The sequence below is a fragment of the Gossypium hirsutum genome, chromosome A02 (genome assembly GCF_007990345.1).
Source record: "Gossypium hirsutum isolate 1008001.06 chromosome A02, Gossypium_hirsutum_v2.1, whole genome shotgun sequence".
NCBI classification, from domain to species: Eukaryota; Viridiplantae; Streptophyta; class Magnoliopsida; order Malvales; family Malvaceae; genus Gossypium; species Gossypium hirsutum.
The window spans coordinates 15155092-15176256 of NC_053425.1; the positions used below are offsets into that span (position 1 = coordinate 15155092).

Here is a 21165-nt window from a genome sequence, read left to right on the forward strand (position 1 = left end):
TTTATAGTGCTTACACTTTTAACTTATAAACACCATTTACATGCCTTGGCATTAGCCTAGCCACCATAGTCTCCCCCATTATAACATATCACATTATTTAACAAGTTATTTCCATCCTCTTAATCACATGCAAATTATTTATGAGTAATCATAATTTCAACATATAATTCAACCACCTTTCACTTGTCTAAGCTCGTAACTTACTATATTCTCATAATGACTTTATTCAGCAATTACTTCTGTCTTTCCTTTTCCTCATATCCAATGAAACACAATTTAAATAAATAAATCATACTGTATCACAATTCAATTAGGCTCATAAACCTATCACATGATCATTATCAAATCTTATCATGTATCCATTCATCTTAAGTGTAAATCAATATTCATAATGCTATCGATATTTTTTAGGCATAACTTACTCGAATACATTCTTACCAAATGTTCATCACACACCAAGCTCATTACTCATGAATTGTTGTACATACCTGTACCATCTCGTAACATATTTATGCCTTTTTCATCACATCATTAATATACCTGTTGAACCACTCGGAATACTAAAGGATACTCGAAAAGTCTTGCACATAAGTGCCTCATACGTAGCCAAAGCTACCTTATATCTCATAACACATGAAGGCTCATTCTCGAGCTACTAACGGGTTTGCTCACACAAGCTGTCGGTCAGGGCGTAGCTACACGAGCTGCTCACACAAGATATCAGATATCCGCAACACATGCCGGACTACCCAGCCACCACTAGGACGTATAAGACCAACACCTGGAAACAAATAAACATATATCACATACCTCATGAGCTCATAAATCACAGGGTTCCTAGTGACATGTCACTCGTATCTTATTCTATTCCTGATGTTCAAACGAGATTTTTCATACTTATCGGAACTTGTCAATTGTATCCATAGAATTAATCATTCATTCCACACATTAACGAATCATATAAAATATTTAAAATACAAACATAATAATGCATTATTCACATACGAACTTACCTTGATACCAAAATGGCAACAAGGGACCTAACCGTCAATTTCTCGTTTTTTCCCGTTCTAGGTCCAAAACGCGTTTTCTTTGATCTATAATATCACATTTAGTCTATTTATTAGTCACGTTATTCAATGTAATCCAAAAATCACATTATGGAAAAATTACATTTTTACCCCTAAAGTTTCACATATTTACATTTTAGTCCCTTGGCTCGTAAAACGAAATATGTTAAATTTATTTACTACCCATGTATAGCCAAATCATTTTCATGCTTATAGAATCCCACATGTTCCATTAAATCAGATTTTTAAGACATATTTCATAAATTTTACAAATAGGTCCTTTTATGCATTTTCACCGAAAATCACTCAGTAAAAGTCATTTCTCTAACCATAAACATGCATTTTCTACCATTAAAAATCAAAATACACACATTAATCATGGTTCAAAACCCTATACTTTAACCATATCTCAAATTAGGAGTAGAAATAGATAGATCTTGTTACAAGGATTTCAAAAATGTAAAAATCATTAAAAATAGGGCTAGAACAGACTTACAATCGAGCCTGGAGGCTTGAAAAACCCTATACATGGTTTCTCCATGCAATTTTCGGCCAAGGGGTTGAAGATGGAAAAAAACTGGCTTGTAATTTTGTTTTTAATTCATTTTAATAACTAAATGACCAAAATGCCCTTAATGAAAAACTTTGGAAACATGCCTAACCATGTCCATTTTTGTCCACCAACCTCACCAATGGTCTAATTACCATATAAGGATCTCCAATTTAAAATTTCATAATAATTGGACACCTCTAACATGTATAACTTAACTTTTACACTTTTTACAAGTTAGTCCTTTTGACTAAATTGAGTGCCCAAACATAAAAATTTTTGAATGAAATTTAAAAGAAATCATTCAGTGAAATTGTAGACCATAAAAATATAATAAAAATAAATTTTTCCTCGTCAAATTTGTGGTCCTAAAACCACTATTTCGACTAGGCCCAAAATCGGGATATTACATCCTTAAAGTATGAAACCTATTAGAGTTGGTAAGCCTCTTGTTGATAACATCCGTAAGTACAATGCTAAATAATTTTGAGCTACTACCGATGATGATCTTGAAAAAGATAAATTTTGGTTAGAAAAAACTATCAGAGTTCTTGATGAATTATCTTGTTCACAGGCTAAATGTCTTAAGTGTGCAGTATCTCTATTAAAACATTCAACTTATCAGTGGTGGAATATGTTGATTTCTATTGTGCCAAGAGATCGGGTCACCTGGGAATTATTTCAAACCGAGTTTCGAAAGAAATACATCAATTAGAGGTTTCTCGACTAGAAACGTAAAAAATTCTTAGAGCTTAAACAGGGTCATATGATAGTGTCCGAATATGAATGAGAATTTTTTCGATTAATAAAATATGCTCGAGAATGTATTTCGATTGAGACTGCAATATGTAAGCGGTTTGAATATGGCTTAAACAAAGATATAAAACTATTAGTCGGGATCCTTGAGTTGAAAGAATTTGTTGTACTGGTTGATCAAACATATAAAGCTGAAGAACTAAGTAAAGAGAAAAGACACGCTAAAATTGAAGCTAGAGACTCGAGAAAGAGATTGATGGGAAAGTCATACCAGTTAGCACCGAAGAAACCTAAAGAACATCACTATCGTTCTATTACTTCTGTGGGATACTCTGGTAGAGACAGAGGTTCTCCATGCTCCAGTCCTAAATCTCAGGCTATATCTATAGCAAGTGTGAGTAATGTCAGAAACACCAAACCCAAGTGTAAGCACTGTAACAGACCACATTTTGGTGAGTGTCGAATGAAGAGCAGAATGTGTTTCAGATGTGGTTCTTTTGACCACAATCTTAGAGATTGCCCAAAGAAATCTGAGAAAGATAATATTCGAACTTCGAGGCTGAGCAACACAGCTGCGAGAGGTAGACCACCTCGTAATCTTGGAAATGTGAGTGGTAGCCATGGTGTGATGAAAGACTCGACTGTAAGGTCTGAGGCATAAACACCAACTAGGGCTTCTGCTATTCGTGCACGCGAAGATACTTCTGCGCTAGATGTTATTACCTGTACTTTCTCTTTTATTGATACTGATGTAACTGCTTTAATTGATCCCGGATTGACTCATTCATATGTTTGCATAAATTTAGTGTCTAGTAAAAATTTACCTGTTGAGTTCACTGAATTTGTGGTTAAAGTATCGAACCCTCTAGGTCAGTATGTGATAGTTGATAAGGTTTGCAAGAATTTTCCATTAATGATTCAGGGTTACTATTTTTGGCTAATTTGATGCTATTACCATTCGATGAATTCGATGTGATTTTAGGCATGGATTGGCTAACTCTGCATGATGCTGTGGTAAATTATAAATGAAAGCTTATCATATTGGAATGTCAAAATGGTGAGATGCTTCATATTAAATCAGATAAATTGAATGGGTTGCCTATTGTGATATCAGCTATGTCAACACAGAAATATATGAGAAAAGGTTGTAATGCTTACCGTGCTTATGTATTGGATACTAAAGTATTTGAGTCGAAGCTTGATCAGTGCTAGTGGTTTGCGAATATCCTGATGTGTTTCCAGAGGATTTACTTAGATTACCACCGGTCAGAGAAATTGAATTTGCTATAGAAGTTGTACCGGGAATAACACCAATACCGTTAGCACCATATAGAATGGCTTCTACTAAGTTAAAAAAGTTAAAAGTATAGTTGCAAGAGTTGACTGATAGGGGTTTTGCTCGACCTAGTTTTTCACCTTGAGGTGCACCGATTCTATTTGTTAAGAAAAATGACGAATCGATGAGATTATGCATTGACTACCGTCAGCTCAATAAAGTTACAAACAAGAATAAATATTCACTGCCTTGTATTGATGATTTGTTTGATCAATTGAAAGGTGCCACAATTCTTGAATATTGATCTTCCTTTTATCTATTATTAGTTACGAGTGAAAGATTCGAATGTGCCAAAAACAACATTCAGAACCAGGTACGGACATTATGAATTTTTTGTGATGCTGTTTGGTTTAACTAACATACCTGCAGTATTTATGGATTTGATGAATATAATTTTCAGACCGTATTTAGATAGATTTTTTGTGGTATTTATTGATGATATTCTGATATATTCTCAAGATGAGACTAAACATGCCGAGCATCTGAGAATTGTTTTGCAAACCTTACAAGATAAACAACTATTTCCTAAATTTAGCAAATGTGTATTTTGGCTTCGGGAAGTTGGTTTTCTGGGACACATAGTATCGGCTAAAGGCATCAGAGTTGATCTGAATAAAATTCCAACGATTGTTAATTGGAAACCATCAAGAAATGTATCTGAAGTCAGAAGTTTTTTTGCATTAGTCGGTTATTATCGGATATTTGTAAAAGGGTTTTTGATGATAGCTACAATGATGACACGACTATTACAAAAAGATGTGAAGTTTGATTAGTCTGATAAATGTCAGCAAAGTTTTAACCAGTTGAAAGCCCTGTTGACCGAAGCAACAATTCTGGTTCAGCCTGAATCGGGTAAGGAATTTGTGATTTTCAGTGACGCGTCATTGAATGGATTAGGTTGTGCTTTGATTCAAGAAGGTAAAGTAATAGCTTATGCTTCCAGACAGTTAAAGCCAGATGAAAAGAACTATCCGACACATGATTTAGAGTTGGTAGCTATTGTTTTTGCGTTGAAAATTTGGCAGCACTATTTGTTCAGTGAAAAATGTCTTATATTTACCGATCACAAAAGTTTAAAGTATCTGATGTCGCAGAAAGATTTGAATATGAAACAGCGTAGATGGATCAAACTATTGAAAGATTATGAGTTAGTTATTGATTATCATCTGGGAAAAGAAAACGTAGTTGTTGATGCTTTGAGTAGAAAATCCTTGTTTGCTTTTGCAAGCAATGAATACCCAACTGTCACTATCTGATGATAGCTCAATTTTAGCTGAGTTAAAAGCTAAACCAATGTTCTTACAACAAATCTGCGATGCTCAGAAATGTGATAGTGAGATGTTAGCTAAACGGGGACAGTGTGAATCAACTCTTGATTCAGAATTTCAGATAGGATCCTATAATTGTTTGTTATTCAGAGGTAGAGCTTGTGTACCGAAGAATCCAGAGCTTATACAGAAAATTTTGCATGAAGCTCATAGTGGTAGCTTGTCTGTTCATCCGTAGAGTAATAAAATGTACAATGATTTGAAATAAATATACTGGTGGCTAGGAATGAAACATGATATTTCAAATTTTGTATCTAAATGTTTAATATGTCAGCAAATTAAAGCTGAACATTAGGTACCTTAAGAACTATTACATCCAGTGATGATATCAAAGTGGAAATGGGATAGAGTTACTATAGATTTTGTATCGAGGTTACCCCTATCTCCAAAAAAGAAAGATGTGATATCCTGAATTAGGGCCTAAATGGAATAGTGGTTTCAAAACCACAATTCTAAAGTAAAAAAAATTATTCCGATTAATTTTTATAATTTATTGAGTGATTAGATGCATGTGTTAGAATATCGATAGAAAATTTCATGAATTGCATGTCTAATTTGCCTATTAGAACTTAATTGCAAAAGTTGATAAATATGAGTTTTAGATGTTAAAGGATTTAATTGAAGATAATAATTGAAGTAGAGGTCCTTAAATGGTAATTATACCATTAGGTTTTCATGGACAAAAGTGGACATACATAGGTAGAAATAACCAAAGTTTTTAATGAAGGGTATTTTAATCATTTGGTAATTAAAAGATTAAAAAAAGGAAAAAGATGGCAAAATATGTCCATCTTCTTCATTAGGAAGAAATTTCAAGGGTTCTCCATAGCTAAGGTTTGTTTCAAGCTTCCAAGCTCCATAGTAAATGATTCTAAGCCCCATTTTTAATGTTCTTTGCGTTTTTTGAGTCCTAGTAACTTGATTTAGCTTATTCTAGCAGTAATTTAACCTAGGGTTTATATTTGGAAAAATACCCATAGGTGAAATGTGTTTATTTTGATGTTTTATGGTATAATATGAAGCTTTAAATTGTGTTAAACAACTTTTGCTAAACGATTTTACGTGAAAACGAGTAAAATGACATAATCGGTAAAAATACCTCATGTTTATAACTACATGTTAGAGTGAGAATTTGATATTGCCATAAAAGGGAAAAATGATCAGCATGTCATAAAACATAATAATTTTGGAAAAAATTTTAATTTTTGAGCTTTGGGGCAAAAGTGTAATATACAAAAGTTTAGGGGCAAAATTATAATTTGGCAAAAGTTAGAGTTAAGGACTATTTTGATAAATGTGAGTATTAAATCAGCTAAATGTGTTATTTTAGACCAAGAAAGACGTGGAATCGACCTTGATCAGGGAAAGGAAAAGATTGTGGACTAAATTGCAAAATTTCTTTATTTTGTACCGAAGTAAGTTCAGGTGTAAATGTAGTAACATAATTGTCATTTTAAGTAATTTAATGTTATTTATATGATATGATGATTAATACCATGAAATATTATGCTTTGTGGTTATTATTGAGTAATATGCAAATTATGTGTGCTACTTGTTAAATATGAATTACTACCGAGTATCGGTTTCGATATTCCGTGGAAGACGGCAAAGATGTGTGATCGAGGAAAAAGCTCGTTTGAACCTTGGGAATAGATTAGAATACAAGTGACATGTCACTAAGATATTTGAGTTCCAAGCTCGTTGCGATGAGTCTGAGTTCGTGAGATGTAACTAGGCATCCGAACTAGTTGAGTTGAGTCCGAGTTCATTTATGGGCGGGTTACATGGTAGCTTGGCTACATAATTTCCGCAGGCTATTGAGTTTGTCTAGCTGCGGGTATGGCACTTATGTGCATGAAATCTGTGTATTCAAATCATATTCCGATGTGTTCAACGGGTAAATCTTAAGTGGATAAGGTGAGTAACTAAAATGAAGGTGACATGTTGGTAAGTGTGGTGAATGAGAAAATTTGTACAGGTATGTACTTAACCCTCGGTTTGAGACTTCAATATAACAATAATATGGTAGGATCATGAATGAGAAATATGATATAAATGCTTTGGTGATATTATGCAAATGTGGATTTCGTAATATTGCATGGTTATGTTACTTGCTATTTACATGTGAACTTACCAAGCAATTATGCTTACTCCCTCCTCTCTATTCTTTGTAGTTTTGTCAAGCCGGCTAGGAGATCGAGAACGGTTGGAGGCGAGCTCACACTATCAACAAACTATTTCGGTATATTGACTTGTATATTTTAGGAATATGGCATGTATAGCATTATAATCATTTTGTGTATATAATCTTATGATATGGATCATGGATGCAATGGAAATGTTTGAGAATGATTAGCTATTGGAGTGGCTAATCAAGATTATATTTGATAACACATATGCTTTATGTGCTAACTAATCTATGGAAATCCATAAAATGGTATTGGCTATAAAATAGAATCACACAGCAGTAGTGACGTGAGTTTGAAAAATCACTAAAAATAGTAGAGATAGAATTAGATGATGAATAAAATACAGAATTGAATCTTAATGAACCTATTTTCATGTGGAAGAAACAAAATAGGTAAAAGATTTTTATTTTATGAGATATTTACGTTTTGGTGAAACAAGGTCAAAGCGATTTCTAGATTCCCTGTTCTAAATTTAGAAATTTATCATACATTGTTTAAAAATAATTAGGACTCAAAATTTATATGTATGAATTCCTTATTGAGTCTATTTTTAATAGAAACAAACGAAATGGTCATTGGATCTCTGTACAGGAAGAAATTTGATTTGTAGTGCATAGGGGTCAGAGTAGCCGAACCCTGAAACAGGGGAGACTTTAACTAATAAACTGTACTAATTGGCCCTACCAAAAATTCTATAAAGAAAATTAGTAAGTATATATATGAATCTAGTTTCAGATAAAATTTACGAAATTTGATTTCAAGTTTCGTAACTCGAGATATGATTTTTTTAGCGACTGTGACGCGGATGGACAGCTTACTACGAGAATTGTTTGAACTTGTTTAAATGCTAAAATAAGTTTAGTAATGTCTCATGCTCGACTCTGGCGACGGTCTCGAGTAAGTGGGCGTTGCAAAAGATTTCATTTGGGTTATTTTCGATCGTTTGACAAAGCCGACACATTTTATTCCTGTACGTACAAATTTTTCACTTGACTGATTAACTGAGTTATATGTTTCGGAGATAGTTAGACTACATTGAGTACAAATCTCCATTATTTTAGATAGAGATCCGCGGTTCACATCACGATTCTGGAAAAAGTTAGAAGAAGATCTAGGTACGCGATTACATTTTAGCACCGCATTTTACCCTCAGACTGATGGTTAGTCGGAGCGTGTGATTCAGATTCTTGAAGATTGCTTCGGTATTGTGTTTTAGAGTTTGAAGGCAATTGGGAGAAATATTTTTCGTTAGTTGAATTCACATATAATAATAGTTTTCAATCAAGCATAAAGATGGCATCGTATGAGGCTTTGTATGGTCGCAAATGCCGAACTCTGTTATATTGGGCTGAGCTTAGTGAGAAAAAGATACATGGGGTGATTTGATTCGTGAGACTGAGGAAAAAGTGAAAGTGATCCGAGATAGCTTAAAAGCAGCTTCAGATCATCAGAAATCTTATGCGGATCTTAAACGTAAAGATATAGAGTTTCAAGTCGACGACAGATTATTTTTGAAAGTATCGCCTTGGAAGAAAATTCTTCGGTTCGGTCTAAAGGAAAACTGAGTCCATGATTTATCAGGCTGTATGAGATTACTGAAAGAATCGGACCTGTTGCGTACCTATTAGCTTTACCGTCAGAACTTGAAAGAATCCACAATGTTTTCCACGTGTCTATGTTATAACGGTACCAATCTAACCTTTCACATGTTATCTCCCCGAAAAATGTCGGGATTCAGCCTAACATGACATACAATAAAGAACCGATCGAAATTCTGACACGAGAGGTGAAAGAGTTAAGAAATAAAAACATAACTTTAATAAAAGTTCTCTAGCAGCGACAAGGAATCAAAGAAGCTACTTGGAAACCTGAGGAAGCTATGAGAAAGCAATAGTCGAACCTCTTTTCTGGTAAGATTTTTTAGGACGAAAATCTCTTTAGGGGGAGAGTTGTAACAACCCATTTTCAGTGAAATCGTAACAATGGTTTCGGGACCACAAATTTTAAGCCAGAAAATTTAGTTTAATATTATTTTATGGTTTATATTATGATAGAAATATCATATAAAGGTTTTGTTAAGAAATTTTACTGTTTACATGCCTAATTTGATAAAATGGACTAAATTGCGTAAAGTGCAAAAGTTGAGTTCTAATAGCTAAAGGTATTAAATAGCTATAGAATTTTAAACTGGAGGTCCTTATATAGTAAATATGCCATTAAAGTGCTTAGTGGATAAATATGAATAGTCATCATTGGAAATTGAATGAAATATTAAGGTTAATTTTGAAAATTAATGATTAAAATTATAATAAATAAAATAAAATAATTTATTCTCATCATCTTTCACCAAAAAAAGAAAAAAGAAAGAAACCTAGCCATGGAAGCGTGAATTTGGGAAAGCTTATTTTGCTCAATTAGGTATGTATTTTTGTCCTTTTTTATGATTTCTATGTTTCCGAGATCGTAGTAGCTTAATCTAGCTACCTAGAGGATTAATTTGCAAAAATATTAAAGTACTAGGGTTTTTCCATTGATGAATATGGTTGCATTTTGAAGTTTGATAATAGAAAATGATTGGTTGTTGTTAGATAAACAACTTTTGTAAAAAAAAATTTGATAAAATTATCAATCAGGGATTAAATTGAAAAAGATGATAAATTTATGGTAAAATTTGTGAATTTTGTGAACTATATGGGCTGCTATTAATATGTATAAAATCAGCTAGGCTTGAGTAAGGATTAAATTGTATGAATTTCATTTTTCGAGCCTAAGGACTAAATTACAAAAGAATTAAAAGTCTAGGGCAAAATGGTAATTTTTCCAAAATTCTATGTTGGATTAAATTGAATGAGAAATATATTGAAATGAGTTAAATTCGTATAGATCCTGTCAGACCTCGTACAAAGTTAGATTGAGGTAAAGAGAAAATATCTTATTAGTCGCATTCGTATCTACGTACACTTGTCGAGGTAAGTTCATGTAATTAAATTGAGTATTTATATGTTTTAATTGAATCATATGCAAGTGATTTGTATAATTGCTATGTATAAATACCAATCGTATATCCGACGATTACTGAGTCCTATTTGAACCTTAGAAATTCGTAAGACACAAATGACATGTCATTAGGGTTACCGATTTGGTTTAGATCCTGAATGTGTTGCGGGCACACCACAGCTCGTATAAGCTTCCCAATTTACAGCTCGTATGAACTTCCCAATTTACAGCTCGTATGAGCTTCCAGATTCACAGCTCGTGAGAGCATACTGATTCATAGCTTGTAGGAGCATAGATGAATATGAATTGTCGGATTACAGTTCAGTACACCTCATGTGTACTACCCGTGTATCCAATGATATTTTAAATGGTTCAACGAGCACAGTTCTATTACGAGATTATATGAGTTCGATATGAACTATCACTGGTATTTACATGAAATATGATTATTTGATGAATTCAACCATGTGTGTTGGATCTTATATGTAAATTTCATGGCTAATATGTTTGTGATTATGTGTTTAGGCTTTTGACCAAATTGGTTGAGATATTCTATGTTTACTTACCTATTTTATGGACATATAGTAAGTTAAAATCCGCGTTATACAAACTTACTAAGCTTAAATGCTTACTCTGTGTTATTTTTCACGTTTTATAGTAATTCAAAAGCTCGTTCGGGTTGGAAGCTGGTCGGAGCTATTTCACACTATCCATCGGTCCGTTTGGTACTTTCAGTAAATTAATTCTGGTTATAATGGCATGTATAAGTTAATTTGGCCAATGTTGACATATAATTGTTTTGTTGATATTAGCCACTTACATGGCTTGTGTTTGGTATATTTTGATGTATATATACATGTGACCTTACCATATTTGATGTGTGTTTAATATGGTAGAATGATGAAAAGTAAAATGTGGTTTGAATATACATATATGTATTAGGTCATTTAGGTAAGTTTAGATACTTGGTTGACATGTTTTTGTCATTTGAAGTGCCTAAGGGCATATTGGTTGTATGTTGTGACAATACATGTTTAAGACTTAATTTTAGCCTGATTTGAATGCGTTGTTATGGCTTGTTGATGTGCAAATTATTGTGTTTAGGTTGGTACCAAATTGGGTGAAAAATGTGGCTTGGAAAATTGCCTATTTTTGTTCACACGGGCGTGTGTCTCAGCTGTGTGTCCCCTGTATCTTTTAAATTGCGCAAGTCAGTATGCTCACAAGGCCTGGCACGCGGGCATGTGGCTTGGCTGTGTGGCCCAAGTCAGAGAGTTACACAGGCAAGGACACGAGCTGGGACACTGCTGTATGTCCCTATTTCGAATGCCCACATGACCAAAGACACGTGCGTGTCTCCTGATCGTGTGAGTCACACGGCCTGGCTATATGGCTGTATGACCTCTGCAACTTTGAAAAATTTTAATGTTTTCCGAAAAATTCCTTGAGTATCCGATTTAGTCCCGATTTGTTTCTAATGTGTAATTTAGGTCTCGATGGCTCGTATAAGGGACAATATGTATAATTTTAATTGGTTTTTGACATGAATGCTATATGATATGAAATGTTTGCATTTTATGTCTGTTTGATTTGTAGACTCTAGTAATACTCTATAACCCTATTCCGACGACGGGTTCCGGTTATGGGTGTTACAATTAGCAGCTGGAAAAAAGGATCAGAAGAGAGAAAGCCTAGGCTTCATAGATAAAATGAAGGATATTGTAGAAAGCGCTAGTATGTTTGGACAAGCAAGGAGTAACCACTATACTAGAGAATGCTCTAAACAAATAAAAGTTCAAGAGAAGTCTAAACTCTAGAAAAAGGATTATTTGTCACTATTGTGGTGTTCTTCCTACTATTGATCTTATGAAATCTATTTCTTCGAAAAATCTTATTCTTGATTCATTGATTAATGATTCTAAGACTATGTTGATGTTGTTCCAGTGTTGTCATATTATTTAAGTAGGCAATTGTTGTGTGAACACTCTTGCAAGAAAAATAATGCAATATTTGTATTGCTTTTGTTGATGATTTTGGGGACCTAATATTATGTTGTCCTTTTTGATATCCTAGATTTTATTTCCTTTCTTTTTAATGTTGACTTAGTCGGTCCTCCTATGTATCATACTTCTTTTAAGTAATTTTAATAACAAAAAAATTAAATGAAATCTTGAATGTTGTTAAAATATTTGTATAGATTAATATACCCAAACACAAAAAACCACCTGCATATTAGTAATGCCAACATGTCAATTAAGTTCATGTCCTAATCAAGGTTTTCATTGCTGAATCAATAGTAGAATTGATTAGATCATCAATTTTTAATTTAATTTATTTAAGTAAATAAATTATTAAAATTTCATTCAAAAATATTTAAAAACATAGAGAAAATTGATTTAATTGATTTTAAACTATTCATAAATCGATTGAATTAATTCGCTCTCTTTGAACTAATACTCTAATCATTTTGTTTTAAACAAAATTTGTATTAATGTAACACAAAAGGTCCGCAAAACATTAATTTTTTTTGAATAATATTATAGACTCTAACTATATTTACTATTAACCCATAAATAAAAAATAATAATGCACTTAACCACAATCTAATCACGTATTAACAATAATACTCGTAGAAATCCATCCATCAGCTCATCAAATATATATTTTAAAAACGCCTATTTAAAACACAGCTGTTATCCCTATAATTTTCCCTCGTTTTCGAAAAAGAACCGGAAGACGCTGGAATTCTTCTCATGGCTTATGTTGAGCGAGGTTTGGATCCTTTCTCTCTTCTTGTCAATTTCTCTTTTAACTATTCATTTCTGCTATTAGATTTTTTTTTCTTAATGTGGTTCAAGGTCTATTACCCACTATAATTTCTTTTTATTTATGTTATTTTTTCCTGTTTTGAAATCTAATATTCGTTGAACCCTAATTAGTTACGAGAAAGAAAAGAAATGTTTTTTTTTCAGATTTTTTTAATCAATGAGATTTTTGTGGATCGTAATTTCTTGTGGGATGATGGAAATTGGGGTTTTAGTTGGGTACTTCGATGAATTTTGATGAGAATTGTTCTAGCTTGGAACAATCTTCAATTTTCGGACTTCTTTAGCATATAAATTCGACCCAGTTATTTTCGTTTCGCGGCTTTTAAATTGCTGAAATGAGGTTTTAACTTATGAATTGCGCAGGGTTCCAGAATTGTGATAGTGTCTGTTGAAAAAGCCCCTTTTATGGTAACATTTAAAATCAGTTTCAATAGATCATATTTCATTCCTACCAAACGAAAGCCTACCCTCAACGAATTACATTTTATAGAAATAACGAATTTGCGTTTTCGTTTTCATTTCTTGTATCGAACTAATCCGCATTCCAGTTAACGTTGGATTCAATTTTCTATCTTTGAAAAGAGCCCTGTTTTCTAACCCCTCCATAGTTAGTGCTATTTCTTTGCTCTAGTGGGTGGTACCTGCTAAATCTCTGTTATTTCGAAGATAGTTGTTTCCTAATTCCTAATGCTGTTATGAACAAGGGAGGTTCTTTATGTTCTTCCACATGTGGTCTTTGTGAGTGAACTATATGTATGTGAACACTGCTAGTAATATTTTCTTTGTAACTCTTCATGGAGTTTATGGCTGACAATCATCGCTGAGCATTCTTAGCTGCAGTAGTTATTTGAAGATTAGTTACAACTTATTGCCTTTGATCTTACAAAATTGGCTCGTTTGATCACTTTAGTATATCTCGATCCCTCCTATCTTCATGTTGCGTAAAACATTTGTTTGTGTATGCTTATTCAGGTGTTGTGAAATCAAAGCGATCAATATGGCGACTGAGGACCATCATCGATTTCTTCTGGGCAATCATCAATTTTATCGGAGTGTTTTTTTCGACCATGTTCTCGGTAAGTTCTCATTTTTCTTTGTCAGTGGTCAGTTCTAGGGTTCCTTGTTTTTGTTGGTTAATCTGCTTCAATGAATTGGAAACTTGAATGTTGCATATGCATCAGATGGAAAAGTCAGATGCCTATAGAAAAAGCTCTGGTTCAAGCAAGAAATGGTATGGTGGTCCAGGAGGACCAGGAAGTGGACCGTATGGTGGTGGTGGCGGCCCACGTCGACCATCACGTGGACTAGACAATGTTCGAGGAATTGATCATAGTAAGTGCTGTGCCTTATTATTATTATGCCTGGGAACTTCCAATTATCAGTGTTTTTTTATCACCAGGCCATGTTCCCCTTCTCTTTTTTCCCCTTCAATTTGTCAACTAAAATAATTTGTCATTTGCCACTGCTATATTTTCAGGTTCCCTTCCTGCTTGCGGCTCTTGCTGTGGTGGCTAATTCCCAAACATTGTTGTGTCTAATTCATTTTTATTTTGTGCAAGAAATTTATAAGATGTTAGTGTCAATAGACTGCCTGTGAAATAAAAAACTTTGGAAACTCTATAAACCCTTTTATTTTTCTCTCTTTCGAATTTTGACATATTTTTTATTGTCATAAATTAAAAATTGTTGATATATGATTTGGTTGGTAGCTCCGTTGATCAGTTTATCGGTTAGAATATGCAAAAGAAAGGGGTTCTCTTGTGAAAAAGAAATGGAAAAATGGAGCTTTTCAGAGAGCTCCCTTTTAAGAGTCTTTAGAAATATATTAAAAAGATTTTTTCGGGTCCGGTTTTGGATTGGGTTAAAATATATTCTATAACAGAAATCATTTGCAGCATTATTGTTAATTGCAATATGATAATTATATCATCAACTATAGGGTAACTGGGATTTATCATCAATCATGGACCGTGGTCTATCTGAGATGGATAGGCGCTGACCTGAATCTAGTTTGTTTCAGGTCAGGAGTTTTAAATTCGGGTTGATAGATATAATTACGTCCAAAAAGCGTAGGGCAAAAAAGAAAGAAGAAATCGAGATCTAATGATATGTTTATTTACTCAACTGGAATATAGAAGGGTTAATTACACGTCTCAAAAATGAATTTTCAAAGCAAACAAATCTGTAATGTACATGATCATTCATGTAAGCATGTGTTTTTATGTTGTGTTTGTGTTAAAAATATTATATAACTAATTTTATATATTGGTAACTGGTTTTAGATGACTTTTGATCCTCATCACATGTTTGTATGATGTAATTGTATTTAGTACAAAGTTGCCGTAGTTGTTGGAACATAGCAAAAATATAATTTATGATTGTTTTTTGGTTTATTGTGTAATTTGATGCTAAAATTTTGATTTAATGTAATTGTATATGCTGAACTTGGAAAATGCATCAAGAAAACTCATGTACTTAGGGATAAATTGCATTTTGACTTCTCTACTGAAAAATGGACAAATTGACCCTTATATATTATAAAAATGTACAAATTAAGTTTTCTCATAAAATTTCACTATTAAATATTAAATGATGACTTGACCTATTAAATTCATGCTGAGAATTATTATTTTTTATTTTAAAAAATAATAAATTCCAACCTGCCATTTAAAAAGAATTAAATATTATAATAAAAAAGCTTAATGCCAGATTTGGTACATCAACTTATTATTAAAAATAATAACTTATGGGTTTTGTTTAGAGGTGTTCATGATTAGGGTCGGGTTCGGGTCGAGCCCAACCAAAAATTTAGTCCCGTTTGTTAGATTCGGGTTCAACTCGGTCCAAAAAATGGGCTCAAAATTTTGCCAAGTTTGTCTCGGATAAAAATGTTAAAACCCAGGTCCGACCCGTATTAATTTTTCATATTATTTTTATACAATTTTTAAATATATATAATACATCAAAATAAATATTTCCCAACAAATTGAAAATAAATTTTAAAAAAATGTATACTTAAATAATACTAAAATAAATGCAACTTAACAAGTAAATACCTCTAAAATAATAATAAAACAAGTTTTATACAATATCCAAACAATAACAACAAAATAGTAGCAACATACTAGTAAAATGGTAGAAAAATAGTGAGAAAATAATAATAATAATAATAATAGCATTAAAAAAATAGCAAATTTTTTTTGTTCTTTAGTAAATTCAAGTTAGGCTCAGCCTGGGCCAAAAATATCTTATTTGAGGCTCGGCTCATTTTTTAAACGAGTCTTGTCCAAACTCATTTTTTAAGTTTATATTTTTATCCAAAACCTCCCACATTTTGGACGGGCCTTTGAGCTGAATGACCTGATCCATGAATAAGTCTCATGCATTATGTATAAAACTAAAATAAAAACTGTTGCATATAAATAATTTTCTTGTTAATTGCATTCTAAACAAGGGTGTTGCCGATAATTTATTTTTAAATTCCTTTAAAATTAAAAAATAATATATGATAAAATTATATTTTAACTTTTTTTAAATAATATAATTTAAAAAATATATATAAAATTTTAAGCATATAATAAAAAATTTAATTTAGTTTCGGCGCTTAAAAAATTATCCAGAATAAAAAAAAATGTAAAAAGTTGGAAGTTATGGTACAAGGAATAAGGCAACATGAAGTGGAAGCGATTGCGGGTAAATGGGTGCATTAAAAAGTAAAAGAATATGCATTTTATAGAAGGAGAAATGAAATTTGGAACCTGAATAAACTTGCAGGAAAGGATTAGGAAAAGAATCAATGTAGCCTTACGTGGGAAAAGCCTTCCAACTATGGTTAATTATCCTCCCCTCCCTCTGCACGTATTCTTCTCCCTCCCCTTTGCTTTAAATCTCTGCTCCAAATTCTTCATATCACATCCTCCCACACACAAAGATGAATCCTTTACTTTCACCTCTTCTTTTCACACTGCTAATGCTTTCATCAGGTACTAAATCCCAACATCTACAGCTCTTCATTATTTTATACATTACATGATTATTATTATTTTTCTTGGATTTGGTAGGGCCAAAAGTGTATGAATGTGCAAGAGTCTTCACCATAGTAAACTACTGCAAGGAAACAATCTGGCCTGGAGTCACCCCCGGTGACAACTTCAACGGTGGTGGTTTCGAATTAAAATCCGGCCAATCCGTTGTTTTTCAAGCCCCAGTGGGGTGGAGTGGTCGAATATGGGGTCGAACCGGTTGCAAGTTCGACAAAAGCGGAACCGGTTCATGCCAAACAGCCGATTGCGGTAACACCCTTAAATGCAAAGCCTCGGGGAAAACCCCGGCTTCGCTGGCTGAATTTACGCTTTCTAACGTAGATTACTACGATGTGAGCCTGGTCGACGGATTCAATCTTCCGATTGCTATTAAACCGATGAATGGGCAAGGCAACTGCAGCAGTGCGGGTTGCGATAAGGACCTGCGGCAAACTTGCCCCTCGGAGTTAGCCGTCAAGGGCGGAAACGGCAAGGTTATTGGTTGTCGAAGCGCCTGCGATGTGTTCAACACCGATGAGTATTGCTGCCGAGGGACTTATGGGAACCCTGTGATATGTCAACCTACGTTTTATTCCAAGAAGTTTAAAGATGCTTGCCCCACTGCATATAGTTACGCATATGACGATCCAACCAGTATTTTCACTTGTTCTGGTACTGATTATGTTGTCACCTTCTGCTCATCCAGGTTTGGATCATTTTCCTAATAACTATATGTGTTCACCCACAATAAATGTATTAGAATCTAGTCATGTTTGTAAGTACTCACATCAAGTGAGAATGAAATGTTTTGATGTTGATTTCAGGAATCAAACGGTATGTTCTTACCATGACCACAAGCTTGTGTGCAACGCAGCAAATGGCTTAAATCCATGGATGGGAAGTTGGTGGACTGCAATGCTTGCACTGTTAGTAATGATTAATCTGAGGATCTTTTTCTAAGAAAAAATGGCTGTAATTTGTAATTGTAAAATTACAATTACATTCTTTTATTCTTTAATTGCTATCTTTTACTTTGAGAAAAACAACATTACTTAATTCTGCCATAATCATTATCTTTTCTTTTTCCTTTTCCATTTTGACACTTTTTGTGAATATTATTGACTGAAATGAAGATCAAACTTATGGGCTTATGGGTTTGTTTTTTTATTTGAGAAATGGTTCACAATGCTAATTTATGATACCATATGTGGAGTTTTTATATTTCTTTTCTAATAATACTTGGTTCTTTTTTAAGGAAAAAAAATAGACTAATAAGGCGAAATTTCTAATAATTCATCGGAGTTGCCGCCAACCACCGATTAAAATTTCGCCTCCATTTCACGGCGGCAGCAGCCATGAACTAAACAAACAAATGTGAAAATGTGGGTCAAACGTTGATGAAGGCGGCTTCAGCCACCAAACCCGCAGATTGGGTGAATTAGCATCACAACATCCTTGCGACACAGCCCAAAGATGAAACCCGGGTAGAGAGAGGGGAATAAATATCCAGCAAAACTCCCACGAGTGATGGATCCAAACCTACCCCTCCCGACACCTTCGGTTGAGTTTTTATGGAATTTTCGACTAGTTCATAAAAATCAACTCAAATCTCGGTGGTTTTTTTTTTAATATTTTTTATTTTTAAATTTATACTAAAAAATAATTTTTGTTTTATACCTCTTGAATAATAAAAATTTAAAGTCTTCTTGATTTTATTTTTTTATTTTTAAATTTATTTGATAAAATAAATTTTGTTTTACAGATATTATTTAATAAAGTTTCAAAGGTTTTTTTTATAAACTTTTCAGAAAAGATAAATTTTAAAATAAATTAAAAAATCAATAATTTTTATATGCTATTTTTAGAAAGATATGTTTTATAAAAAATTTAAATTATTTTTACTATTTTAAATATAAAATATTTATTTTTATATCATAAAAATTAAAATTAATTATAAAGTAAATAAAATTTGTTTTGGATGAGTAAAGATTCATTAATTTCCGATTTCTTAATTTTTCTTATTCAGCACTACCAACAACTAAAACTTAAAAAGAAAACAAGGCAGAGTTTTTAATCTCGATTTTATTAAAAAAAAAAAAAAGGTGATAGGCAAGAGGACAAAAGAAAAAAAAACCTAGAATGGGGAGATGGGCGGCGATTTGGCGATGGATTGCACCAACAACAACAGTAGCAAAATTTGAAGTCTTTCAAAACAACAAAATATCACATTTATTAAGAAACCATTGTACATAAGCTATCAAGCCTCATTGTGCTAATAACTTATCGTAAGTGGGATATCCGTCTAAGTTTGAAAGTTAGTTTAACAAATAGAAAGGTTTAAAAAATAGGAATTAAAAAAATAAGATGATCTAAAAAATAAGATAATTTAGATAAAAATATAAGTTTCAAAAATAAATTTTGACCAAAAAAAAGTCTCCTTTTTAAATGAGTCAAGTTTTAAGTAAAAAATTTTTGACCGAGTTGGGTCAGTATAAGCTGTTTTTTTGTTCTTTGTTGTTGTTTCGCTACTATTTTACTATCATTTTGCTATTATATTGCTATTATTTTCCTGTTATTATTTAGATATTGTATAACTCTTACTTTTATTGTTAATTTTGCTATTATTTTAGAGTCATTTACTTGCTAAGTTGCAACTATATTAGTGCTATTTAAGTATAGTGACTTTTTTAAATGTATTTTTAATTTATTGGGAAACATGTATTTTAATAATTTTAGTGTATTTGATATATTATATTTTTTAAATTTATTTTTATATAAAAAATAATCTAAAAATTTTAATACAGGCGAGCCATGTCAGACTCAGGTTTAGCATTTTTAATTTGGATCGAGCTTGGATAGAATTTTAGACTCATTTTTAGAACTGAACTAGACCTAGAAAATGGGCCTACAATTTTGTATCAACTTAACTCGGTCCGACCCATGATTAGGTCTAATTGAGTTTGCAAGAGCCAAGTTGATGAGTTGGACTTATGCACACGAGAACTAATTTTGAAAGGTTGATGTAGTGTAAATAGGTTGATTTTCGTTGTGTGATAACATTGCACAAAATATATATATCAATCTTCTCTCAGTTGTTATCTCCTTCCTATTGAGTTTAAAAAATATTTTCACCTTATGGATATCAAAATGTACAACTTTTATCAAATATAGGTACAAAATTTTAAAAAAATGTGTCAAACACATATACCAAATAATGTATTAAGTCTCTATATTATAAAACCATCCATAATATATTATTTTGTTTGATAAAAATAAATCTTGATTTTTGAAAAATATTTATTTTAAAATTTTAATCTTATAAATATATTTTTTATATTATTTTGGCTTATATGTCAAAAAACCTTAAGAAAATGCAAAAAAAAACCCTATATTAAATTCCGTCCAATTAAGCACCTACCGTTAACTAAAATAATCAATTAAGCCCTTTCGTTAACGATTTTTGTCATCGACCACGTTGACCATTAAAATAAACTAACAAATCAATCAAATGATGACACAGGGTAGTTTCAGGCACAATCTCATATTTTTCCCTTAAAATTAATAAAAATTACAAAAAATAAAAAAAATTATAAAATAATAAAATAAAATAAAAATAAAATCAACAAATATTAAAAATATTAAAATTGATATAAACTTATTAAAACTATAAAAAATTATATAATAATATAAATATTTATAAATATATAATCAATTAAGCCATTTCGTTAACAATTTTTGTCATTGACCATGATGACTATTAAAATAAACTGACAGATCAATCAGATGGTAACACATGGCAGTTTCAGGCACAATCTACTATTTTACCCTTAAAACTAATAAAAATTACAAATATATATAAAATAAAATAAAAATAAAATCAGCAAATATTAAAAATATTAAAATTATATAAACTTATTAAAAATATAAAAAATATAAAAATTTATAAATATATAATTAATTAAGCCTTCCGTTAATAATTTCAGTCATCGACCACGTTAACCATTAAAATAAACTGACAGATCAATCAGATAGTGACACATGGCAATTTCAGGCACAATCTCATATTTTTCCCTTAAAACTGATTAAAAT

General features: G+C 32.1%; 2 protein-coding genes across 2 annotated transcripts; both read left to right on the forward strand.

The window, feature by feature from the left end:
- Nucleotides 1–12811: 12811 nt before the first annotated feature.
- On the forward strand, nt 12812–14696 carry LOC107951448 (selenoprotein K). Its single transcript, XM_016886511.2, has 4 exons — nt 12812–12998; nt 14027–14130; nt 14236–14386; nt 14532–14696. Exons 1-4 carry the CDS (start codon nt 12980–12982, stop codon nt 14567–14569), a joined length of 312 nt encoding a protein of 103 aa, XP_016742000.1. The 5' UTR covers nt 12812–12979; the 3' UTR covers nt 14570–14696.
- Nucleotides 14697–16923: 2227 nt separating this feature from the next.
- On the forward strand, nt 16924–18176 carry LOC121212490 (pathogenesis-related thaumatin-like protein 3.5). Its single transcript, XM_041085315.1, has 3 exons — nt 16924–17037; nt 17116–17782; nt 17901–18176. The coding sequence occupies exons 1-3, from the start codon at nt 16986–16988 to the stop codon at nt 18034–18036; spliced, it is 855 nt and encodes a 284-aa protein (XP_040941249.1). The 5' UTR covers nt 16924–16985; the 3' UTR covers nt 18037–18176.
- The last annotated feature ends 2989 nt before the right edge of the window (nt 18177–21165 follow it).

Excerpts from the sequence above, each read along its gene's own strand:
- LOC121212490 (XM_041085315.1), top strand. The coding sequence starts at position 16,986 with ATGAATCCTTTACTTTCACCTCTTCTTTTCACACTGCTAATGCTTTCA. Across the intron at positions 17,038-17,115 it reads ACTGCTAATGCTTTCATCAG|GGCCAAAAGTGTATGAATGT; the intron begins GTACTAAATCCC and ends TGGATTTGGTAG. Across the intron at positions 17,783-17,900 it reads GTCACCTTCTGCTCATCCAG|GAATCAAACGGTATGTTCTT; the intron begins GTTTGGATCATT and ends TGTTGATTTCAG.
- LOC107951448 (XM_016886511.2), top strand. Across the intron at positions 14,131-14,235 it reads TTTTTTCGACCATGTTCTCG|ATGGAAAAGTCAGATGCCTA; the intron begins GTAAGTTCTCAT and ends CATATGCATCAG. Across the intron at positions 14,387-14,531 it reads TGTTCGAGGAATTGATCATA|GTTCCCTTCCTGCTTGCGGC; the intron begins GTAAGTGCTGTG and ends CTATATTTTCAG.